Source organism: Scyliorhinus torazame, chromosome 18 (assembly GCF_047496885.1).
Source record: "Scyliorhinus torazame isolate Kashiwa2021f chromosome 18, sScyTor2.1, whole genome shotgun sequence".
Taxonomy (NCBI): domain Eukaryota; kingdom Metazoa; phylum Chordata; class Chondrichthyes; order Carcharhiniformes; family Scyliorhinidae; genus Scyliorhinus; species Scyliorhinus torazame.
In genome coordinates this window covers 58,992,612-59,019,197 of record NC_092724.1, presented here as the reverse complement: position 1 = coordinate 59,019,197, position 26,586 = coordinate 58,992,612, and the positions used below count along the sequence as shown (strand labels likewise).

General features: G+C 44.9%; 2 protein-coding genes across 10 annotated transcripts in view; one reads left to right on the top strand and one right to left on the bottom strand.

Moving 5' to 3' along the window:
- Positions 1-9,379, top strand: part of LOC140395234 (procathepsin L-like) — a 29,072-nt gene extending 19,693 nt beyond the window's left edge. Inside the window, exons 6-8 of the mRNA XM_072482786.1 lie at positions 4,471-4,639; positions 8,381-8,498; positions 8,995-9,379. Of these exons, the coding sequence (XP_072338887.1) occupies positions 4,471-4,639; positions 8,381-8,498; positions 8,995-9,094 (387 nt within the window). The 3' untranslated portion in view covers positions 9,095-9,379. The remainder of the gene's footprint in view (positions 1-4,470; positions 4,640-8,380; positions 8,499-8,994) is intronic.
- Positions 9,380-18,484: 9,105 nt separating this feature from the next.
- The window catches only part of dpp9 (dipeptidyl-peptidase 9), a 127,632-nt gene continuing 119,530 nt past the window's right edge, over positions 18,485-26,586 (bottom strand). For all 9 annotated transcript variants that reach the window (XM_072482779.1, XM_072482776.1, XM_072482783.1 and 6 more), the window contains 3 exons: positions 22,916-23,058; positions 21,328-21,439; positions 18,485-19,306 (listed from right to left, as the gene is read on the bottom strand). In XM_072482779.1, coding sequence (XP_072338880.1) covers positions 19,214-19,306; positions 21,328-21,439; positions 22,916-23,058 — 348 coding nt within the window. In that variant the 3' untranslated portion in view covers positions 18,485-19,213. The remainder of the gene's footprint in view (positions 19,307-21,327; positions 21,440-22,915; positions 23,059-26,586) is intronic.

Genomic DNA, 26,586 nt, shown 5'->3' with positions numbered 1-26,586 from the left:
CTGAGTCAAATTCAACATGTGCAACTGCGCCCAACCCCACGTCACCCGAGTGCCCAGCTACCTAAAAGCTCATCCCCACTACCTTAAACAGCAGCTCCCCTAATCTCTTCACCTGCCCTTTGGCCTCAATGGGGAACACCTCTCTCTTTCCTATGTACCCGAAGAACCGGCCAAAATTCTCCAATATCCCAATAATGGTCCTAATGCCACCCAATGGGTCCAAAATGTATAACAACAAGTCGTCCGCATACACCGAAACCCTGCTTGCCCCCCCCACCCCCTCCGCCCGCACAATCCCTCTCCGCTCTCTCGACATTAGCGCCATTGCCAGCGGTTCTATTGCCAAAGCACAGAGCAATGACGAGAGTGGACATCCCTGGCCTCGTCCCCCAATGCAGCCCAAAATATCTCAAACTCACTTTGTTCATCCGCACACTTGTGGCCGGTACCTTGTACAGCAGCCGGACCCAGTCCACAAACCTCTGCCCGAACCCAAACCGCCCCAGCACCTTGTACAGATATTACCACTCCACCGGTCGAATGCCTTCTCCATGTCCGTCACCACCTCCACCCATTCCGGAGGCATCGTAACTACATTGAGTAGCCTCCTCACATTCGCCGATAGCTGCTTCCGTTTCATGAACCCAGTTTGGTCCTGCCTGTCACCCCCGGGACACAGTCCTCAATTCGCAAGGCAACGATAGTGTGTGTGTGTGTGTGTGTGTGTGTGTGGGGGGGGGGGGGGGGGGGGGGGGGGGGGAGGAGATCCCCCTTCTCCCTAGCCTCGTTCTATGCCCTCACCAGCAGTGGCCCCAGGTCCCCCCAAACGTTTTATAGAATTCCACCAGGAACCCATGCGGTTCTGGGGCCTTCCCTGCCTGCATTGCTCCCATATGCTCCATCACCTCCCTCAGCCCGATTGGGGCCTCCAAGCCATGCACTAACCCCTCGTCCACTCTGGGAAACTCCAACCCGTCGAAAAACTGCCGCATTCCCTTCCCCCCCCAAACAGCAGCTCAAACTCAATTTCTTATAGAATTTACCAGAACCACGAGCATCCCCTCAGACTTCCAAATACACCATCCTTCCCATCTTGTCTTTTACTCTGCCAATCTCCCTCGCCACCTCTTGCTTCTTCTAACTGGTAGGCCAGCATCCTGCTCGCCTTCTCGCCATATTCATATACTGCCCCTCTGGCCCTCCTTAGCTGCCCCACCGCCTTCCGTGCAGACACTAATCCGAACTCCAACTGGAGCCTCTGCCTCTCCTTCAACAGCCCTGCCTCCGAATACCTTCTGTCCATCCTCAGGATCTCATCGACTGTCTTGCCATCTCCGCCCATTCGGCCTTCTCCTTATGCGCCCAAATGGAGACAAACTCCCCCCTAACCACCGCCTTGAGTGCCTTCCACAGCATGGTGGCCATGACCTCCCCGTATCATTGAGCTCCATATACCCCCAAACGGCAGCCCTCAACCGCTCGCACACCTCATCTGCCGCTGCCCCACATCCAACGTCCACTGTGGGCGCTGGGCTCCCCCACCGTCCACTCGCAAATCCACCCAGTGCGCCGTGTTCAGAGACCACGATTGCCGAATAGTCGGAGTTGACCACCCCGCCAGCAAGGCATTGTCCACCACAAAAAAGTCAATTTGGGAGTACACTTGGGAGAAGTATTCAAGTATTCCTTTGCTCTCGGCCTCCCAAACCTCCATGGGTCCACGCCCTCATATTATACATGAATCCCTTCAGCTCCTTTGCCACCGCCTTCAACGACCTCGGGTCGACCAGTCCAAACTCGGCTCCATAACCATATTAAACCACCCCCCCGCCCAAAATTCATGTTCAATCGGTGCGAGTGCAGGTCAGGAATCTTCCCCAGCACCTGCCTCACAAAATTCACATCACTCCAGTTCGGGGCATAAACATTTAACAGGACCACCAGCATCCCCTCAGACTTCCCATTCACCGCCACTAACCTCCTACCCAAATCTGCCACAAATGTTTCCCACCTCAAACGTCACCCGCTTATTCACCAGCATCCGCCCCCCCCATCCCCCCCATGTTCATGTTGAGTCCCGAGTGGAACACCTGCCCCACCCATCCTTTCCTCAACCTCGTCTGGTCCCCCATCTTTAAGTGCGTCTCCTGCAAAAAGGCCAGGTCCACCTTCAGAGTCTTCACGCAGCAAAAGATCCACTCACCCTTGATGTTCCTCCTTAAAGGGCCTGCTCTCCAAAAACTCCACTATCCAAACTAAATGAATACTTCAAAGGGAAAAGTTTTCAGAGAACAAACAAGGAAACACTCGCACAAACTCCTCCAAAGTTCAATGTCCTCCTTCTCCTGAGAGTCCATTGTCCCTTATGAACTCCATCGCCTCCTCTGACGTGCCAAAATAATACTCACGCTTCTGGAAAGTCATCCAGTGACGAACCAGGTACAGCACCCCAAACTTCACCCCTTCTTGACTTGGTTAACCCGGCCCTTCTCTTCACCAGTTCTGCACCAAGTTCTGGTACACCCGCAGCTCATTCCCTTCCCAAGTGCACTTCCTCATCTGCCTCGCCCACCAAAGGATCTTCTCCTTATCCAGAAAACGGGGCAACCGCACCACCAGCGCCCTTGGCAGCTCGCCCACTTGCAGCCTCATCAGCGCCCTGTGTGCTCGGTCAAAGGCCCCCTCCCCCATCAACTGCTCCAACATTTTGGCCACATACGTGCAGGCCTCTGCATCTTCGATGCCTTTGGGCATCCCCATGATCCTCAAATTTTGTCTTCAGGAGCAGTTGTCCAGATCCTCCACCTTCTCCTTCAGCCTCTTCTGGATCTCCTGCATCATCCCCACCGAGGCCAACTGCTCCTCGTGCTTCCCAACCGCCTCCTCCACTTTCTGGATTGCGCAGCCCTGGGGCTCCTGCCTCCGCTCCACTCACGCGATCCCTGCTTTGATCGGCTCCACCACTTTGGCCAGGTCTTCCAGGGCCTCCTTCCTTTTCTGGCTGAATTTAGCATTCAAAAACTCCACTAGCTGCTCAATTGACCACTGGGCGGGCAAACAACCCCCTTGCCCTCCACCAACCTACCCCATGATCTCTGCCAACCTATCCTGTGGCACACCACGAAGACTCTCCTGCTCCAGCAGCTGTTTTCTTCTCGCCTCACACCTAGTTCGTGGATCCATCCACCAACCACACCCAGAGGAGTTACACCTTCTCCAGGTACTCCTCAGTCCATCAAAAGCTTCGCCCTGCGGATGTGGAAAAGACCAAAAAATACCACTTTGAGCAGGAGCCACCAAATGTGCGACTGCTCAGTCCATGGCCGCCACCCGAGGTTATCCTTTGTCCATCTTAACTGCATTTTCTGCTCTAGTTACTTGCAACATGATATGCTTGGAACCTCTCCTGACAGCTGACCTTGCATGGTCATATCCCCGAGTTCTAGGCAGGCTGCTGTGGACGCTGTAATTCACATTCAGAACGACATGAAGAAAACGAATACTTATTTTCTCCACGATTCTCTCCTCCAACCCAGTTACCGATTCATCACAATACACCATTAAATCTGGCAGAGGAGTACGTAGCGCAGTGGTTCAGATTAATCCTGAATTGACTCATAGAATCACTACAGATCAGGAGGAGGCCATTCGGCACTGGCCCTCTGAAAAAGCACCCCATCTAGGCCCACGTCCCCACCCTATCCCCGTAACCCAACCTATGGACACTAAAGGGCAACTTAGCATGGTCAGTCCACCTAACCTGCACATCTTGGGACTGTGGGAGGAAATCGGAGCACCCGGAGGAAACCACCCAGACACGAGAAGGTACAAACTCCACACAGACAGTGGCCCAAGGCTGGATTTGAACCCGGGTCCCTGGTGCTGTGAGGCAGCAGTGATAACTAACCACTGTGCCACCATGCTGACTCCAGCGTGATTGACTCCTAACTGCTTTCTGAAGTGACCTCACACAGCTGTGACAGACGATCACGAAGCTCCTCCACCATCTACTCAGGGAAACAAGGAAGGACAATGATTGTTGGCCTTGCTCACATCCAGAGTTGTTGTTTTTTTTTTAAATGTGGGCATCCGCCACCTTTTGTACCTGGCCTAAGTCATCAAATGTAAACCTACAGAGTGAAGTTATGCAGTGCTGCAAGGGCACCGGAATTCGGACTGCTCCTAACCCTTCCCTAACTTTGCTCCACTGTTGGGAGCTGTGCCTTCAGCTTCCTGATTTTCTGCAATTCCCGCCCGAGATTCCTATGCCTTCCTATCACTACCTATCCTCGACCCTCCTTAAAATCCACCACTTTGGCCAAGTGTTTGATCTGGCATCTGATTTTCTACACATTTGTGAACGTCTCAAGCTGCTGTCATTGTTGTCTGAGGTAACAGGAATCATTAACTCCACAGATTAGCTCAAATAAAATTTGAAATATATATATTTTTTATTCTTTTATGTTACAGGATGGGCAGTCTTGTAGGTACAGCCCCCAGAACAGTGCTGCCAAATGCACTGGATACAAAAGCATTCCTCAAGACAATGAGCGAGCATTAGCGCTGGCAGTAGCCTCAGTTGGACCTGTATCTGTTGCAATTGATGCAGCTCATTTCACCTTCCAATTTTATCACTCAGGTAAAAGCGATTTCTGAGATTGCAGGTAAAGAGGGAGATTGCGTGCTGTGGCACCTGATTGCACTTCCTGTTATTGTTGGAAGCTGCATATTGGAGGTTCTGGGCTATGAATAACTGAGGCAGAATCCTGCAGCAATCTGCTCTAATATTCCATTGGTCAATTAAATTTGCAAAGCCAGGTAGCAGTTTATAAGGTTATGGGGAAGAGCAAGGAAATGGGATTAGATAGCTCTACCAAAGATCCAGCACTGGCATGTTGTGGTGAATGGTCTCCTCATTCTTTCAAGGGACATGGGGGTAGATAGCAAAGCCAGCATTTGCTGCCTATCCCTAACTGCCCTGGAGGTGATGGTAAACTGCCTTCTTGCACCGCTGCAGTTCACCAGGACAGATGTGGTGTCACAGTGGTCGGCATTCAAGAAGGATTGGCCTGAAAGTCTTCAACATTGACTCTGAACCCCATGAAGTTTCATGGCAGTAGGTTAAACATGGACAATGAAACCTCCTACGGGTTCTCCATGGTGAACATCACTTACAAGAATCACTCGAGGGCAGCAAGTGCACAAAATGTACTTTGGATGGGAGACAATATAATTCACCAAACAGCTCAATAGCACCACTACTGACCAACTGGCCAAGTCTTGAAGGACAAATCTGCCAGACTGGCCTTGTGGCAGAAGATGAAAGAATCATATGAGGGAAAACCACCTTGACATCGTCCTCACCAATCTGTCATGTGTATCTGTCCATGACAGTTTGGGTAGAAGAAATCAGGTCATTGTGGAGACAAAGTCCCATGTTCACATTAAGTACACCCTTTGCCATGCTCTGTGGCACTACAAATGTTAAACGGGGTAGATTCAGATCAGATCTAGTTGCTCCAAACCATGAGGCGCTGTAGGTTGTCAGCAGTAGCAGAATTGCATTTCACTACAATCTGTAACCTCATGCTTGCATATTCCTCACTCTATCATTACCAGCAAGCCAGGGGATCAACCATGGTTCAATTAGCATGCAGAGATTGCCAGGAGCAGCATAAGGTATATCTAAAAATGAGGTGCCAATCTTGTGAAACTGCATCACAGGACTACAGTCATGCTAAACATGAAAACTGGCATGCTACATAGACTGAGCTAGGCAACCCACAACCAATAGATCAGATTAAAACTCTGCACCCAGTCAAGAATGGTAGACAACTGAACAACTAAGGTCAGTGCAAAAGACAAGGCAGAAAGGTTTGAGGCACCGTGGCACAGTGGTTAGCACTGCTGCCTCACAGCACCAGGAACCCGGGTTTGATTCCAACCTCAGGTGACCGTGTGGAGTTTGCATGTTCTCCATGTGTCTGCGTGAGTTTCCTCCGGATGCTCCATTCCTCCCACAGTCCAAAGATGTGGTTAGGTGAATTTGCCATGCTAAATTGCCCCCTAATTCTCCAAAGGGTAAGTGGGGTTACGCGGATAGGACAGGGGATTGGGCCTTGGCGGGTGCTCTTTCGGAGGGCGAGTGCAGACTCAATGGGCCGAATGGCCTCCTGGTGCACTGTAGGAATTCTATGATCTTGAATTACAAATTCTGACTAGATGATTTAGTTCCGCTTCTTCCAGAGAGCCCCAGCCTCACAGATGCCAGTCTTCAACCAATTGAATTCATTCCATTTGGCATCAAGAAATGGATGAGCTCACTGGACACAGAATGGCTATGTGCACAGTGGTAATGCCAAGTCAAGCTGTTCCATTAGAGCTACAAAAAGCTACCTGACAATATGGAAAATTTCCCAGATGTGTGCTGTCCAGAAAAAGCAAGACAAATCCAATCCAGCCAACGACCAGGTCATCAGATACACGCAACCATTAGCAAAGCCATTAAAGGTGTCAACAAGCAAGTTCAGCAATAACTTGCTCACCGATGTTCGCATGAAAGAACATTACTGCAGATGCTGGATACTGAAATTAGAAGAAGTTCTGAAAGAAACTCAGCAGGTCAGGAGAGAAACAGAGCTAATGTTTCAGGTTGATGACCTTTCATCAGAATTCTGATAAAAGTTAATTGGCCTGATATGTGAACTGTGTTTCTCTCCACAGATATTGGTTGTCCTGCTGGGTTTTTCCAGCACTTTTTGTTCTTACATAACCGATGTTCAGTTGTGGTTCACTCAGTTCCATACTTATTACAGTCTTGGTCCAAGTATGGACAAAATAACGGAATTCTAGATGTGAGGTGAGTGTGGCTGCCCTTGATATCAAGGCGGCATTTCACTATGTGCAGCGTCAGAGAATCCTAGCAAAATTAAAATCATAAAAGCAAGACCTATACGGCATTTAGACTTGAGCTAATACATGGCAAGTAACATTCAAAGCACACCAAGTGCCAGACAAATACTGGCCACTTGCCCTCAGAAGGTGACGCAGCCGGTTGATAGCTCTTCCGGGATCCACCCGACTCGCCACGCCACGTGAGATATAACGAGATTTCCAATAAGAATGAATTTTTAGCCATCTCTCCTCGACATGTAACAACACTGCAATTGCTGAATCCCTGAACCATCCTTGGGGGGTGGGGGGGGGGGGGGATTACCATTGACCAGAAACTGAACTACATCAGTTATATAAATACTGCAATGAGCAGATTGGAGGCACCAAACTCTGTGGCAACTAACTCACCTTTCACCTTCCCAAAGCTTGTCCATAATCTGTAAGGCACAAGTCACAAATGTGCTGTAATACTCGCCACTACCTTGGATAGATGCACTTTGATCCCATCAGGCAAAGCCGCCCACTTAATTGATGTTCCATTCGCCACCTTAAAAATTCACTTCCTGTACTACCAGCACACCGTGGTAGCAGTGTGCATCATATCCAAAATGCACTGCAGCAACTTGCCGAGTCTCTTTCGAAAGCAAGTCCAAACCCAAGACCTCAGCCACCTAGATGGATAAGGGCAGCAGAAAATTACCAACTGCAACTGCCCCTCAAAGTTGCACAAAATCTTGACCTGGAAAGATATCACCTGTCACTGGATCAAAATCAAGAACACTCTTCCTATCAGCACTGTGGATGTGCTTACATGTCAAGGGGCATAACATTTCAAAAAGGCAACTCAACTTGTCACCACTTTCTCACGGATGGTTTGTGAATGTTGACCCCGTGAGAGACACTCTCTTCCCAGGGACGAATACTAATAAGAAAAAGGTTTGCGGAGAGACTGGAGAAATGGATTGCCCTCCTGGAATAAAGTTAAGGGGAGATTTGATAAGTTTGTTCAAATACATGCATAATATATGTAAGGACAAATTGTTTTCAGTGGGCGAATAATTGATCACAAGAGGGCTCAGATTTAAGATAACTGGAGATGGCATGATAATTAAAAACATTTTTTTTTTTTTTTTACATAGCACGATGTTGTGATCTGCAGTATACTGCCTGAAAAGTGGTGGAAGCAGATTCATGCTGAAATCTCTTCAGCATGTTAAACACAAAGGGAAAACCTTACAGGGCTTTGGGAGAAAGAGCAGAGGAGTGGAATTAATTGTATAGCTCCATCAAAGAGCAGGCACGTTGGGCCAAATGGCCATTTTCTGCACTGTATTATGTGAAACAGGCTGATTGTGCATGGCCCACCCTAACAACTGGTCTTCAGGGGAAAATAATCAGACAAGTCAAACCAATTAATCACATATACAGAATTATACAGGTTGATTCATTGCAGGCTCTTCATCTGGTTAAATTTGTTTCCATACAGGGACTTATTGCAATAAAAGATGCAGCAGTACCAAAGTGAATCATGCAGTACTGGTGGTGGGGTATGAAACTTGTGGCAAAGGAGAGGCTGCACTGAGTTACTGGATTATTAAAAACAGGTACTGTGCACAAGATACATCTCAACTTTCCTTGCTGTGAAGGCTTCTATTATAAAAATTACCTAATGAATCGGATGATCTTTTGCACACCGATGAAAAAAACGTCAAATATTTTCTTCCAGGCTCTCCCATAAGTGCTCTAAACAGATCTTATTTTGCAATTGTTTTCATAATCGGGCATACAGTCCCATTCAGTAAAATGTTCATCCAGTGAGTGAATTGCAGTGGGATTACTCTCACATGCGGGAAGCTAATGACAACTGTATCACAGTTTGTGCCTAACTTTTTTAAACTGCTCTGGTAATAAACTTTTTAAAAAGCCTGATTGATTGGGTCTGGAGATTAGATTGGCCACATCGCACTCTCCTAGACTCAGCCCCTCGGAGCATACAAATACTTCAGTGAGAATCATCACTTAAGTCACACTGCACTTGTGAGTAACTGAAAACATGGACAATAACTGTACATTAATGTAAAATTGCTTATGCCTTTCTAGCTGGGGAAAGAGATGGGGCATCAACGGCTACATGCACCTTGCCAAGGACATGAACAACCAATGCGGTATTGCCACTCACGCAGTTTATCCTCTGATGTAATGGTGATTTCACTGACCATCAGAAATCCCCACTTATAAATGAAGATTGATACAATGCTGACCAAAATGGTGCTGCAAGATACAAATCATCATATCGGCAGCAACAAGAACATTGTTACATTGGGCTGCAAATCTTTAAAATGAAATGTTTCAGTTGCTTATTGCTTAGCGGTGTATATCAAACGGCATTACCAAGGTCTGTCGAAATGGTACATTTATTTTTTGCTGTGAATGTCAATGAAGCAATTCATTCCATTCAACAATAAAATAAAACGATTACAGCTGACACATTTTCTTTACTTGCTCACTGTCACCACACTTTTTCACCTGGCAAGTTAGGGGACTCAGCCAACTCCTTGGCACCTGTTTTCAGGGATCCTGACCATGCAGAAGCAAACCAGGAACAATATCAGCTTACTGTAGATAGATTTTTAATCATAGAGGATCCCCTGATACATGTGGAGCAAATGAAAATTAAAGATATGTTTGGGCAACAAATTGTTGCCTTATCCTGCTGCAGTTATCAAAAGCAATTCCAGAAAAACACATGCCAGGATGTTCCACTGGAGATTGGATGTCGGAATTGTAGTGGTCAGCCAGCCATAGACTATTCGTGCTACGCTTTCTGCCATCTACAACAACTTTCATTTCCATATAATTTTTAATGTAGTAAAATATCTCAAGGCACTTTACCGCAGTGTTAGCAAGCATTTGACTTCAAGCCACACAAAGGGATACTGAAACAAAACTAGTATTTTTTAAGGAGCGGCTTAAAGGAGAAGAGGTGGAGAGAGTGGTAAATCAGTGGGGAGGCTTAAGGAGAGAATTTCTGAGCTTAGGTCCAAGGCAACTGAAGGCTGACATGAATGCAGCAATGAAAAAGGAAGATTCTGCAAAAGGCCAGACTTGGAAGGTTGTAGGGCTGGAGATTACTGAGATGGGGAGGGGAAAGACCATGGAAGGTTTTGAAAACAAAGATGAGAATTTTAAAATTGAGGTGCTGCCAGACTGGGAACTGAGGTCAGTCATCAACCACAGGGTTGATAGTGAATGGCACTTAGGGAACTGATCATGGTCACTCCAGGGGAGAATCCCGCAAGTATAAAAGTTTAAAAGGCAAAGAGAAACAGATGCCTGTGGACCTGTGCAAGTGCCAGGGAGAATGGGCAGTGATTGCTTGCGTGGGGCAGGAGGTTGGCATTTTCCTGGCATTGTGGGGGCAACAGAACAGGGGACAAAGCTACCAAGCACATTTAGACAACCAGCTGAGCACAAGGCAGGTGGCCGGTAATGGAGACACAAATCAATTTTGGGCTCAGTGGTGATGGAGAGCAACACACTCCAGTAAAGGCAGAGCTCCAGTCAGGACACCGGACAGGGATGATGGGCAAGGGAACAGTGGCCATATCCCCAATGTTGGACCTATTGTTGAAGACAGAGCTACCTGGACAGAACCAAGAATCAATGGAGCAGACCACCACTCTGAAGGCAAATTGTCACAGAAATCTGTGCTCTCATCGCTATTGACCTCACAGCACTGGTCACCACACACTGCCAGTGGCCATCAGTCAATTTGCCCTTGAACTTCTGGCTCCTTCTGCGGATCAGCTGCAGAACTTAACGGCATCCCATAACCAGCTGCATACCACTGCATTTTGTAGGTCGCTGATACCCTTTTTGCCCAAGCAGGACTGTGCATTTATTTCCAGACAGATAAGGCCTTACAGGAACAAAGGGCAGTGGGTTTTGCTGCAATTGCTGGGCTCCCCAGCTGCAGAGTATCATCCACTGTACCCATGTGGCCAGCGAGGTTCAGAGTGACAGGCAAGTCAGATTCAAAAACAAGATGGGCTTCTACACCCTCAATGTTCAACTGGTCTGCGACCACAGCAAGAGCTTTCTCCATGTCTGTCCTGCATGTTCTTTCCATACCTTCTAACCTGCCACCTGTCTTTGCACTAAAATATTCTTTAAGTTTGGTACGGTCTTTAACCTTTATAGATGACCACAGATAGTGGGCTCTCCCTTATCAAATTTTCCTTTCTCATTGCAATGTATCTATTTTGTATATTCTGAAACTTACCTTTAAATGTCTGCCTTGCAGCCAATTCCACTGAAGGTACGCCTCCTAATACTTCAATATGAGGTTATCAATTAATCCCATCCCATTGCACAATACCAGGTCTGGTATCACTTGTTCTCTGGTTACCTCCAGAATGTGGATTCCTAAAAAAAAACACTATCCTGAAGACATTCTATGAGCTCATTTATGCTACAATGCCCATCTGATTTTTTCAGCCTATATGTGGATGAAAATTTCCCATGATCATTGTACCTTCCTAACAAGCTCCCATTATCTCTTCCTACATACTCTCTGTCTTACCATGTGGTTACAATTAGGAGGCATGTACACCATTCCCTGAAGTGACTTCTTGCATTTATCGTTTATCATCTCAACACAAATTCACCATCCTGGTTCCTGAACTTGGGTCAGCCCTCTCGAACACCATTAACAGAGGCACACCTCCAGCTTTTCCTAGCTTCCTGCCCTTTCCCAAATGTCACGTACCGTTCAATATTCAGGTCCTAATTGATGTCAACCTGCAGCCTTATCTCTGTAATGACAATCAGATCCTACTTATTTGTATTTGCAAATTTCAACAATTTTGTTTCGAATGCTACGTGCATTCAGTTAGAGCCTTTAAGTTTTGTCCTTTTATTTTTGTAAGACAAGCCTCATCTGATTTATGCTTAGATTTGTATTCTCTATCCCTTCCTGTGAGGGTGTTTATCATTTCCCACATTAATAGCTTTTTCTCTTGCTTTGTCTCCACTCTTTGGTTAACATCTTCTCAAGTTTGATCCCTTGCCCCCACCCTTAAAACCCTACTTCCCTAGTTATGCGTTTCACTAGAACACCAGCTCCAGCACTGTTCGAGCATAGATTGCCCCAACATCCAGCCCCCACTTTCCTCCATATGCGTGCCCGATGAACCAGAGCCCATTCGCCCACATGTCTTTGAGTTACACATTCATCTTACTTGCCCTATGCCAATTTGCATGAGGCTCAGGTAAGAACCCAGAGGTTATAACCTGCTTTTTAACTTGGTGCCTAGCTCCTCATACTGAATTTGCAGAACCTCCTCCTTTGTCCTGCCGGTGTTGGTGGCAACTACATGGACCACAACTGGATCCTTCACCTCCCACTTCAAGCTCCTCTCCAGCGCTGAACCAATGTCCTAAATCGTGGCACAGGGCAATCAACCCAGCCATATGGACTCTGTTTTTGAGGCTGAGAATCTTGTCAATCCCCCTCTCAAGTCAAATACTACCACATTCATTTTTGCAGTACCACGGTCAGTCAGCTCCATCCACCTTGCAGCCCCCACTCTCATTCCTACAACCTGAAAGACCTTCAAACCTGTTGGACAATTGCAGAGACCAACACTCCTGCCCTTGGAGTCCCCTTATCTGTCTCAGCTGCAATCACACCCTCCCACCCCTGACCACCTTCCAGATCAGAAGACCTGCCTGGCGGGGCAGCATGGTGGCGCAGTGGTTAGCACTGCTGCCTAATGACGCCGAGGTCCCAGGTTCGATCCCGGCTCTGGGTCACGGACCGTGTGGAGTTTGCACATTCTCCCGTGCTTGCGTAGGTTTCGCCCCCACAACCCAAAGATGTGCAGGGTAGGTGGATTGGCCATGCTAAATTGCCCCTTAATTGGAAAAAATGAATTGGGCACTCAATTTTTTTTTTTTATAAAAGACCTGGCGGCCTCTACCGTGCCCAGGTAACTTACCCCCTTTGATATGTCATAGCCTCTGCAGCTCAATGACTGAGCCAAGCTCAAGCCGCAGGCACTTACTATAAATGCAGCACGGTAGCACAAGTGGATAGCACTGTGGCTTCACAGCACCAGGGTCCCAGGTTCGGTTCCCCGCTGGGTGACTGTGCGGAGTCTGCACGTTCTCCCCGTGTCTGCGTGGGTTTCCTCCGGGTGCTCCGGTTTCCTCCCACAGTCCAAAGACGTGCAGGTTAGGTGGATTGGATACACTAAATTGCCCTTAAGTGTCCAAAAAAGGTTAGATGGGGTTATTGGGTTACGGGGATAGGGTGGAAGTGAGGGCTTAAGTGGAACTGTGCAGACTCGATGGGCCAATTGGCCTCCTTCTGCACTGTATGTTCTATGTTCTAAATGCGTTTGCCTGGATCACCATGTTATCCAGGATCTCCACAAGGTGCAGCCGTGACATATCGTCTTACCATCCTGTCTTAATTAATTATTTTATTCAATTATTTATTTTGTTTTTTGCATTTTATTAATTTTACCACAAATTCCTGCAGTTTTCTAAATCGTAGGAACAGAATAGACCTCAACTACTCATCAGATACTCACAAGACAGTTAGCACCTTCCCCAGTAAGAGAGAAAAACTATTCCTACAAGATGAAAGTTAGAAAAAGCAAAGGAGCATTTACCTCTCCTCCAGCACATCAAACTACCTGCACTCGAGATCACATTCTGCTCGGTCACACCGATGTCTGAACTGTACTGAAATTACAGCTCAGCCCCAGATACAGAACAACAGTTCAAGCTAGTTTCCTTATTTAACTATATGCAGCTGTTCCCCAGTGGATAGCTTCTACCTCCCTGCTTGGCCTCCTGGATGAGATTTTGAATTTAAATATTAAATACAAAGAACATTCGGATATTTAGAAAGAGATTTCAGATTCATTCAACTCACTAAACTTCTAGTACACCGCTGAGGTCACACTCCAGAAAGTTCCAATTTCTTACCAACTCAAGAAGCTTCTTCTGAATTCTCTATTGGATTTCTTGGCATTCATCTTGAATTAATATCTCGATCTTTCTCTTTTCACATGAGAAAATAAATATCCCTTCTCCATCTACCCTTATCAAAATCTTTCATAATTTTATGAACCTCTATTTGGTCACCCATCAGCTTCCCCCCCCCCAAAGAGACCCACAGCCTGTTCACCCTTTGTGGTATGCATACCCATGCATTTTCAGCATCATCCTTTTCTCTACACTCCCCAGGGCGGCAGAGCAGCACTGCTGCTTCACAGCGCCAGGGTCCCAGGTTCGATTTCCTTCTTAGGTCATTATCTGTGCGGAGTCCGCACGTTCTCCCCATGTCTGCCTGAGTTTTCTCCGGGTGCTCCGGTTTCCTCCCACAAGTCCTGAAAGACGTGCTGTTAGATGAATTGGACACTCTGAATTCTCCCTCTGTGTACCCGAACAGGCGCTGGAGTGTGGCGACTCGGCGATTTTCACAGGAACTTCATTGCAGTGTTAATGTAAGCCTACTTGTGACACTAATAAAGATTATTAAATGCCTCTACATCCTTTTTAAAATATGACAACCAAAACTGCACAAAACCAATTATTATCCAACCCAAGATTCGTTATAAGTTTCACATCAACTTCCCTACTTTTCAATTCTATCTCTTTTGGTTTGCTTCACCGTAGTCTTGCTAGTCCGTGGCGTCACCTTTAGTAACTGGTGTGTGTACTGGGGGGTTGGTTAGCTCAGTTGGCTGAACCAATTCCTGTACTGGCTGAGGTTATTCTTCCTGCAAAATACATATTACCTCAAATCTATCAATGCTGAATTAATTTGCCAATTATTTTCCTATTCTGCAAATTTATTAATGTCTTCCTGTAATTTTCCCCCCAGTTTGGTGTCACCTGCAAGTTTAGAAATTGTGTTTTGGATTCCAAAGTTCAAATCATTAGTGCAAATTGAGAACAGCAGTGGTCCAAGCATCCATATCTGTGGAACACCACTTCCCACCCTGAATAACTACCCTTTCGTCCCACACTTTGTTTTCTTTCTGGTCTTGACTCCATATTCTCTTGGCTTTATTCATTGGTCTATTATCGAGCCTTTTGAAAATCCGGATAAATTACATCTAATACATTACTATCAACTACGCTCTATGTTACCTTGTCAAAAAGCTCCAAGGTTGGTCAAACAAGATTTTCCCTTTGGAAATCCATTCTCAAAAAGATTGGAGGTAGTGTGGATTTCAACTGTCCGCAAAGGTAGAAGCAGTACCAAATCCCTTAAACTGACCTCTCCCTCTTCAAATTGATTAAAATGTTTTAAAAATCTGACTGAAACATGTGTTTCTCTGCCAAACCCAAATGTGATGTAAAATTCTAACACAGACTAACCAGAAATGAACCAACTGTAACAGAAAACAAAGCTGACACGAGCAAATAATTTTAGATCAGTTTGAACAACTACCAGTAGCAGGGCTTAAAAAAAGATTTAAAATAAGCACCTCCTCAGCTATCTGTGAACCATTTGCTTTCTTTAAAAAAATTAAGATGCCAGTTAAGACTCAATTAATATTTAATAACATGTAGTAAGTACATGCCTCCTGAAAAAAATCTCAGGTTTCTTTGAAGCATGGTTTACTCAACGCGTCTACATCTTAACTAACTGCAAGTCATTTTGATCTTCTGCCTTTTCATTCTCACACAGGATCTTTAATCTCTGCAATTGGTGTTTCTGTTGACTTTCACCTTTATTTGTAGCATTTTGGTCTCATTAAGTTCCAATATTTTAAAGAAAAAAGTAGCACAGTACCTAATGAAGAAAAAAATTACATGCATCATCTTTCATTTTCTTGGAAGCCCCAAACTTTTCACAACTATGGGATTATTTTTCGACATGTAATCAATTGTTTTTGTCAGCAAACAGAACATCCCGCTAAAAGTAGGATAAAAGGAAGGAATTGAGTCTTAATTACAGCCGATTATCAGAGGGAGTGGAGATGTACTGCTGATTGGTATCAGGAGATAGTGTGCTCCGAACGATGGGACAAGAAGGGGACAGAATTTACTTCCAGCAGTGCAGCAAGTCACAGAAGGCTAGGATTAGAGGGGCAACATGTGGGAAGGGTTGCAAGGCTGCAGAAATTTGTAACAATGGAGTGGCAAGGACATGGAAGAATTTAAGTTTGAATTCAATGCATTGCAGCGTACAGGGAGACAGTATAGATGGGGTTGATGGATGTGGAAGCTGTGCAGGGTAAGAATCTAGTCACAGAATTTAGAACATGTTAAGAATTTTTGGATGAAGGGACAGGGAGGACAATATCAGGTAAATTTGAGGACCATGGGTTTTGGCCATAGTGGGTTGAGGTAGGGTTTGAATGCTGCGATTCTGCAGGAATGGAACTCGACAGTCTTGGTGATGATCAGGTAGAATTGAAGCACAACTCTGAATCAAACAGGATACATTTTTGTGGCCTTTCACTTTAAACAAATGCCTGGAATGGAACCAGTGACAAGGTAGCAAAGTTCTGGCAGTGGTCAAAAATGGTTTCAAACTTTTTAATGATCAAGTTAAGGAAGTTTTGACTCATTCATTGCTAGCTTAACAGCAAAGATTGTCAGAGGGGTTAAGAGAAGTGCTGATGAGGCGAAGTCAAGTGCAACAGTAGAAAAAAATGGATGCTGGTCACTTGCGTTTAGAGGATATCACTGAAGTCACAGCACGGGGGTAACAAAGAGAAATGAGTAAACAAAAACAGTATCTACTGGACAATCGCAGCAGGTCTGACAGCATCTGTAGAGAAAGAAAGGAGCTAACATTTGGAATCTGGATGAATCTTTGTCAAAGAAATGAATACATACTTTGAGCTTGAGGGAATTCTAGCGGTGAATGTTTGGGCAAGAAGACAAGTGTTTGCTGAAGTTATAATGGCAGCATTGGGAAAGGCAGGAATGAGGCCTAGTCACTCAATTTACTCTTTAACCTGGTTGGCGTGCTAGACATTATGGTTTTTGTCCTTCATTCCAAAGCCCAATCCAACCACAGGTAGGATCCACCTTACATAAAAATGTACAAATCACATTGCAGCTCGAGGCCTTCCTTCAGTTGATATACTTGCCTGTCACATTGCTTCTTTATCAGCAGCTTGTCCCCCATTCCAGTGTCTGAAGTTCTATCACATTGAAAACATTAATAATTGCATGAAATTACTACTATCAGTCAACAGTCAATTCGCTGTAAGACTTTTAATGGGGCTGCTATTTAATAGAGAGTATCTCTGTAAAATGCACTGACCTCATATTCATCTTTTTAAGAAATGGAAGCAAAGTAGATTTTGGAGAAAGGCTTTGCAATGAGATACTGAGCCATGCAGCTCTCTTGGATTTGGTCTTTGCAAAGTTAGCTGCTTCCAGTTGGCTGTCATGATAGTGTGAGAGTGGAAGAGAAAACGCTTGCTTGTAGTCACTATCCATTGACTCGTTTGGAAAGTGTGCATGTGCCATTGGTAGATTATAGCACATGTAGTCGCTTCTCAGATTCGAGGCCATCTCTTCAACAACTTATGTAAATTCCTCTAACAGATTTACATTCCTCCTACTGCGGCAGAGGCCCTAACCAGTCTCAACCAAGGTTCGCTGTGACGCTGACTGTGGGACATTGCCCGATTTGTCCTTTTTGGCTTCTAAACAGCTTTCAACAGAATTGTTGCTATCATCCTTGATTATCCATTTCATTGGGTGCGCTCTCACTTGGTTCCACTCTAACTTATCAATTTACTAGAGCACCTCTATCAATGGTTTGGAATCCCTCTAAGATCTATCCTTGGCCCTCAACCTTATTTTTGTAGCCCCCAATCAAAACTTCATACACCTTGTGCATCTCGGCCTCCTTTTGTCCAGCAATGTTGGTTATGCTTTCAGCCATCTTGCTCCCAGACTGTGGATTCTCTTACTTTAACACCTTCAACTTATCCACCTCCCTCTCCTCCTCCAAGATTTTCTTCAAAACACACCCTTATGATCAAGCTTTACTTAAATCTCACTACTCACTTTTTCATTCCAAGCTTTTACCCATTTAACCTTCATGAAATACCATTGAACATTACTGTGGGCAGCATGGTGGCACAATGGGTAGCACTGCTGCCTCACAGCACTGAGGACCCAGGTTCGAACCCAACCCCGGGTCACTGTCCGTGTGGAGTTTGCACATTCTCCTATTGTCTGCGTGGATCTCACCCTCACAACCCAGAAAGATGTGCAGGGTAGGTGAATTGGCCACGCTAAATTGCCTCTTAATTGGAAAAAAAAGAATTTGGCTGTCTAAATTTATTTTTTAAAAAAGAACATTACTATGTTGAACCCACTATTAAAATACAAGGTACCATTGCAATTGGACAAGGACAGACTTGAGCTGTGTATGATACCCTCCGCGGTTGAATCCTCCCCTGACTCTCAATGCCCAAGCTGAAACTCAGGTGAGGTACTCGTGGGAAACTAGGATCTGTGGCCCAGCAGGGTTGATGTCTTCAGGAGATAAAGGCATAAAACTGGCAAAGACAGTTGTGGAGAAATAACATGCTATGCGTTAAGCGTTACAATTATTTAATGAGTTACAATGCCATACACTCATTATAAAAGAATAAGAATCCATAAAAATATTTTCTTTTAATAATACGCACTTTGAATACTCAGTAAAGTTGTAGTTGGCTCTTGCCCTGAAATACACTTCTTGGGTGGTGCAGCTTGCAGAGGTTAAAACTCAAGTCTTTTACTGAATGATCGTGAGAAACCAAGTTCCTGTGGAGATGCATTTTAGAAACACGGCAGCTAATCGGAACAAGTGAAGCTTGTTTTTTTTTTTGCAAAGTGGCATGTCAAATTCACAGCAGCACGTCTGGCCGTGTCTTTTGAAGCTGCGAGTAATCATTTGGCTTTACTCTTCTCTTTTTCTCCCTACCATCGTGCAGTTTTCAAGGCATGTACAAAAGCTGAAATCAATGCCAGTGTACAGTTTAGGTGAATTAACTGATTCCACACTGTACCGTTAACACTTATATAAATTAAACTGAAGTAACAATGTTAGGTTTCAGTCTTATCAAATCACAGTTTAAAATCAAATTCAGTGAGATCAGTGTAGTATCCCCACTTTGCTCAGAAAGGAAGTTGCAAAGAAAATGCTAAACTGGTGTAGTCAGGACTGAGGATTTGTGGATTGGGGGTGGGGAATATGTTGTTTGACAAAAAGCAAGTCACCGGGAGCCGAATGTCAGCAACAGTCCAGAAACATTTCTTCTGTTGTGGTTCATTTGTTTTCTCAGAGGTATTCCTGTAGGAAGTGTAGCAGCATTATCTCATAGTGCTCTCCAGACTCAGGACAGCGAATACTGTGTCTTTCATTGGGATATATCTGTAGCAGAGACAGACAGACAACATCCAGTTATTTGCAAAGGATGGTAACATTTAAATATTTACAGCTGGGTAGCTGAACTCGACCACTAATGAAAAATAAATAAGGGTTTGAGTACAAGGTCATTCAAAGCAAGTTGTACATTACTGAGATTCCGTGAGTGGAGGAAAGACAAAAGACTAAAATAATTTCCCGTGCTTCTCTGACAACCTAATGGATGAAGACAGAGTCTGATGCTCCAACAGGTCAGAAGATCCCAGTTATAATTCTCAATCTATATCGAGTTAGCAGTTCCGGTTCAGCAGCCAGGTGAGTAAAGTTTTCCTTTGTCACTCACTTGGGCCAGGGAGGGAAAAATCCGTTAAGGATTCCACTCTCAAGATGCTAGTCAAGGACTCCTGATAGAAGGTGCAAATGAACCTCAAGCAAAGCTTGGCTAATGCCTTCCATGATCAAAAATTGTGATTAAGATTCATAGCATCAACTTCACATCTCCCACTAAAAAGAGGCAATTTCAATTCCAAACTAACAACTGCCATTGTAGGTCATTCACTGATAACTAGTGGAGTTAAAATAGAGCTAAAATGTGAGATATACAATACAATTCAAACACCCTCTCTTTGGTGTGCAATCATGCCTTTAATCATTCATATAAAGGGAAAGAATAATAGTGATCTTCCACATATCTAAAAAGTGACTCAGGTTGGTATGACCGTAGTAGCCATTTACTCAAGTCAAAACAGAGAAAAAAAGCCAGTTTGCCTTCTGCCAATACATCTGTTGATTAAAGTAAAAATCATACATAACACAAAGATCCCAGTAAGAAGTCTTACAACACCAGGTTAAAGTCCAACAGGTTTGTTTCGAATCACTAGCTTTCGGAGCACTGCTCCTTCCTCAGGTGAGCACTGCTCCTTCCTACTCCCTTCCCCTGAGGAAGGAGAAGTGCTCCGAAAGCTAGTGATTCGAAACAAACCTGTTGGACTGTAACCTGGTGTTGTAAGACTTCTTACTGTGCTCACCCCAGTCCATCGCCAGCATCTCCACATCACAATGATCCCAGGGTTTGATGTCCAGTTTGTTAAGTTAGCTGATCGCAACCAAGGGACATTTTATTTGGCTTCTGTACCCGAGAGTAAGGACAGCTCTCATTCCAACCCAACAACCATGGTTGGAAGCGAACGTTAGTCATAGATCATAGATAACCATTCATGAGCGAATGCTTCACAATTGAAGAGTACCCACTTGGCAAGTTACTGAAATGTGACTAGCAACTGTGGATCCATACATCAGAGAAATATCAACGCCTTCAGGACAAGGAAATTACCTATTTTGAAGCAGCATATTTTCACACCTTTAGGATGCAAATTCTACCTGTATTTCCAGTTAATATTTTCATTGAACTGGACCACTAACAAAAAAGCAAGGCAAGGTTGGCAAAACTACATGTCACCAAGTGAAGCGCTAGCCTTTTCCAAAGCTCAAGTGTTCCCCAGCATAAGCATTGATAAAGACATACCAAGAATGCGGCATACATTGGGCCAGTAACGTACTCAATTTAGTTGAGAATACATGCTTCTATCTCAAGCAATTATCAGATAGATTCAATGTGCATTGTGATTTCTATATTTCTCGGATGTTGGGCTGGTCCCCAATTGTTGCTTTGGAAAATATCGCTGGACATCCAAGATCTCAGTTGGAAATTGGAACCACAAAACAAAACACTATTATCTGTGGGCAGCACGGTGATGCAGTGGTTAGCACTGCTGACACACGCCGCCCAGGGTCCCAGGTTCGTTCCCGGCTCTGGGTCACTGTCCGGGTGGAATTTGCACGTTCTCCCAGTGTTTGCGTGGGTTTCACCCTCACAACTCAAAGATGTGCAGGGTAGGTGGATTGGCCACGCTAAATTGCCCTTAATCGGAAAAAATGAATTTTGTACTCGAAATTTATTAAAAAAAGAAAACACTGCTCTAATTCTTGGTATTCATATTAATGTAATATAACAAATATAGCCTTACCTGAAGTTGATATGGCTTTCCAGCTCTGATTAGTTGTGATACTAAGAAATTTGTGTGGAAAAAGTGCACATTTTCATCTAAAAATCCATGCAGAATCAGCAAACGATTGGGCCTGGGTAAATATCAAACAAAACAAGGGTGAATAAAAGGCAAAATGAACCAAGACGACTGAGACAATATTGTCTCAATCTAAAAGACTTAGTTTGGGAATAGAGCTAATGACTTTTCTGTAGTAGGGTAAAGTCAGTACCAATAATTCCATTACATTTTTTTCCACGAATAACATTCACAACTCAGGCAGATTTCCATTAAATACTATTCCTGCTAAAATACCATACCATACTAAAGTTTCATATATCAGGTTCAGATAATACACCCAGCAGTTTATATCTTGATTCAAATTCCAAATAATCTTAGATTTTAAAGTACATTTTTATTTTGTCCAGTTGGATGAATGATAAAATATTGGTACCAAGACCTTCACATCTTCCCGCATTTTGAAAAGGCTCTTTGCAAATAAGTCAGGAAATGCAGGTAGCCCTAAGCTCTTTTCACTGTTGACCATCAAGTCGCTGTGAAAATCTGAGTTTACACCCACATTGGAGTTTTCCATCTCATCCTCTAGACTCCATGCACAATGAAACATTTCTCAAGGCAAGCAATTGATATCCAACTACTATTATCGAGGAAAGCAAGATATATGGATCTTATTCTAACCATAACTCAATGCATCATTGGATTCTATACTGCCATAGGGGACATTAGAGGTCGAAGCTTAAAATTACCTTAAGCTTGTTAAAGTCTGCTGCCACCATTGTCTAAATGAGACGCTAGGATGAAGCTGGATGCTGCCATCTAGTCAATTAGAACAGATGTTTTTTTCAATCACACTCATTGCCACTTTGGGGTTATTTCTATTCACCTTTAAATTCACTCTGCTCGAACGTATCTTGTGTACCATCTTGTGTACACCATCCAGTGATTTTTCCTCCCTTTAGCTAAAAAATGTTCAGCGTTAAATGTAATAGTACTTACATACTGGTCTCCCCACCCCTTTATTTTATGTAGTCTATCTGCTTTTATTTCTCCCCCACTTCTAATGAAGGGGTCTCCATAAAAACATGAACCTGTTTTTCAGCTGCTGAGACCTCCAGCATTTAGTTTATACCAGATTTCTTGCACTTGCAGATTTTAATTTCAAGTTGCCCAAATTCTACACAAATGATTCCTGTATGGAAGCAGAGATAAGGCATTGTATATCTGAGATCCGAATCCAAGTCATTAATTCCAACCTCCAAATCAAAATTCACAAGTGCATGATCAACATGGTAGAGTAAGGCATCCCTCACATTAGAAATGGTACCAGTCATAAATGTCTGAACACACTCTACAAATATTCATGTGCCCCACATAATGGGGAATAACTTGCGGTGCACTTAAAGGGAAGCTGGATAAATAAGTGATGCAGAAAGGAACGGAAGATCATGCCAATAGGGTTAGCTAAGGTGCAAGAGAAGGCACAGTAGGGCTGATTAGCCTGTTTGTGCTATAAATGTAGTATTCTGCTACAAGAAACTATATTACTCACTCATTTGGTAGTTTATCAACATGTAACGCCACTGAACCAGCTTCATAACCTTGCTGATTACTTTCTGGGATGTCCATATAACGCTCAGTGTAACCAGTGTCATAGGCCATCCAGACTGTGACTGGCGCACCAGCTACAGCAACCTGAAAAATATCAAGATAATCTGTTATCTACAACAGGAGGTTTGAGCAATGTCATGTCTTTTACAAATGGTTCAGTATCTGAGAGAGCAACCGCTTCAGTTAAAATTTATTTTAGTCCATTTTTGTTCTAAATTTCAGCTTGCTCTGATGCACTGTGTCCTCAAAACTCCCCCACTGGTCTGTTCAGAGTACTTTATAGTAAATATGTTACTTTTGAAGTGTCGTCACTGTTGTATTGCAGGAAACATGGCAGCCGATTTGCACACAGCAATCATCCACAAACAACATAATAGTAACCAGATAATTTGTTCCTGTGATGTTGATTGAGGAGTGAATATTGTAGCCATTTAAAATGGCCAACTCCCGATTCAAAATGGTGAATGGCAAAGGCTGATGGGAAAGTCAGCCAACAGGACAAAAACGAGCAGCAGCAGGTTGGCTGTGTATTTACCTCTGGAAAGGCCAAACACTATCGATACCAGCAACCATCAGCATAACAAAACAACAGCCATCTGCATACTAATGAGCAATCCCCAGGAACAATAAGCAACATTTAGACACACAAAGCAAAACCAGACTCTTCGGCTCCAGCAGAAGCCTACACAAAAGGAGGTGAACGAGCACCTCAAGACCGCCCATCGATCAAGGAACCGCTCCAGCATTGGAGAAAATCAAACCAAGCGATTGGGACAAAGTCCAATCACTTGGGACCAGGTACAGGGTCCGCCCCGAAAGGTGGGAAGCCCCTGGGAACTATAAGAATTGAGCCCCAAGTTCAAGTCGCTCTCTTCTCCAGCTCTTCTCCACGTCCTCTCTAGCTCTTTATGCTTCAGCAGCTGATCGAACCTGTAAGTCTTACTTCAACGCTCGCTACGAGTTAGGCGCTCCTAGCTACCAACCTGTACCGCAGGTTCTGAACCCGAACGAAAGGCCATTTGTTTCCCTGACCTGGTGGGCCAGTTCCAAGTTAAGTATAGGCCTGTTAGTTGTAGAAGTAGCTTAGACGTAGAATGTGCATGAGTAGCGATTACGGTGTATAATAAATGTGCTTTGATTTAAATCTTACTAATCGGTGTGTTGGATTATTGATCATTACTCGGACTTGAACCACGTGCCGGTATCATTAAGATACCTGGCGACTCAAGAGCAAAGGTAATAAAACAGAGCAATTGAACTAAGGCAAAGTTAGCAACATTATTTGGCGACATCCTGACGGGACCCAGTCTAGAAGTGGAAAACCACTCTGGGAGAACCCAAGAATTTGAATTAGAGATCCAATTGGAAACAGAAAACCACAAGTGTTCAAGCAGTTCAGATCAATACTCATAATTCGGAAGTGTGTGTATGCATGCGTAACTAACAGGGCGATAAGGTAAAACTGATAGATTTTTTGTTGCGAAAAAACCGTCGGAAGTTTGTAATTTGGGAAAGTAGCGAAAGCCGTACCCGTATTTACAGCACCGCCTTAATACTCCTGTCCCAAATTTGAAGAGCAGCATTCGGATTAACACCCCTGTCCCAAATTTGAAGAGCAGCATTCGGATAGGAAAGATGGCAATGCAGCGCCTCATGAACCCAGAGGAATTTGCGGTCGCAGCGACCAGCAGCAGTAGAGTGGGACAATGTCCCATTTGGGAGGAAGAGATCAGGAAATATCTCAAAGGGAAAGGATGGCCCCTTTGGAATGAATTCTGTGACAACCAGGAATCAGGCCCCGGGAGTACAGGACATACTTGGTGGGAGAACCTGAGCGAGATCCACAAAAAGAGTTTAGGGAAAGCTCGCAAGCCGATGGCAATTGTGTCCTGCTTGGCACAATTGCAAGGCACAGAGGAGGTCGTTAGGACGCTCCGGAAAGAAATTGAGGGCATACATCGAATGAGTAAGGTCGATGTAAGTGAGGTAGAAAAGGAGAATTTGAAATTGAGAAGGAAATTGGCAGCAAAAGACGTAGAGGTGGATGACGCCAAAAGGGCTCACCAGTCTTGTCTGGCGCACTTAAGCAGCTTCCAGTGTCAATACGAAAAGGCCTATCAGGACACGCAACGTGCAGTCCTGGGACACGAAGAAACGAAAAAGCAGGTAGAAGCGTTACAGAGACAGTGTAGCGATCTAAAGGCAGCATTAAGAGCACTCCATGCTGCCACCACAGAACAAAGACAAAGCACGCTAGATCACGCAAAGTGCCGGAAGCAGATTGCAGAGCTGCAATCACTGCTTTCTGTTCAGAAAGGTTTCTAGGAAACCTTTGGAGAAACATTAGATCAGGAAGACGGCCATGATTGGGAAGAATTGAACGAAACAGCGCAGAGATATGTTCAGGGAACATGTGCACAGGGAAAGCCACAAAAGAGGACAGCGTCCCAACCCCCCACACAGCAGATAGTTCAAGCTCCAATGAACCCAGTAACCACCCACCGCACAGCCGCATCAAACGATGCAGAATTTCTATACTCCACCTCCTTAACAGTGACCCAATTACGGGACGTGTGCGATAAGATCACACCATTCCTCCCCACCTCAGACCCCCACCATTTCTTTGCACAGTTAAGCACCAGGCGACCATGTACGGCCTGGATGAGCGAGAGCATGTAAAGCTCACGGTTTTAAGTTCAGACCCTTCAGCAGCAGCAGCCCTTCTCGACCTACAGAATGTAGGAGGAGGCACCCTTGCAGAAATGCATACCGCGATCCTGGATGCGATCGGGTATAACCGGGGTGACCCCGTAGATGGCCTCAACAAATGTAGGCAAAAGAAATCTGAGCACCCCACAGCATTTGCTGGACACCTGTGGATCCACTTTGCAGCAGTCTTTGGAGACTTAGACCGTGCCCATTTGTCCCCAGACAACATGGCCAAATGGACCCGCACCGTTATCTCCCATGCCACAGAAACAGGACAGAAAGCTTGTGCGAGTTATGATCCCTCAGAAGAGGCCCATAACGAGAAGTGGGTAGTGAAAAGATTGTCCCGCGCTTGGGAGCAATCTATACAGAGCAAACCCGCTGTTAAGAATACCGAGGAAAAGCAGGCCGGAGCAGATATGCAGGCAGTAAAAACAACACCAGAACCCCGCATGGGTGAATGAGGGAAAGAACAGCCCCCCACCCAAGTCACAGGAGTGTTACAACTGCGGACAGTTGGGACACTTCGCAAGGGAATGCAATGCCCCAAAAAAGCCACAGAGAGCCCAGCAGACGGGCACTCTTGAGTAAGAAAAAGACAGAGCCCATTCATAGCGTTAGTGCCCGTTCAGATCAGACGGACTTGACCGGAACGGACTGATGGTGTACGGGCTCCCCCAGTTGGGTCTGCGACACCCTTTGGGATAGGTCCAGACGACCGGTAGTTGAAGCCAAAATTTGGGGACAGCCCATCGAATTTCTCTGGGACACAGGAGGATCCCGCACCACAATAAATTCCTCCACCTTGTTTCAAAAAGACACGTGGCCCACTACAGCCACTATCACCCTCAGCGGCTTTACAGGCCACTCACAGCAGGGACACATCACAACCCCTGTACCCAT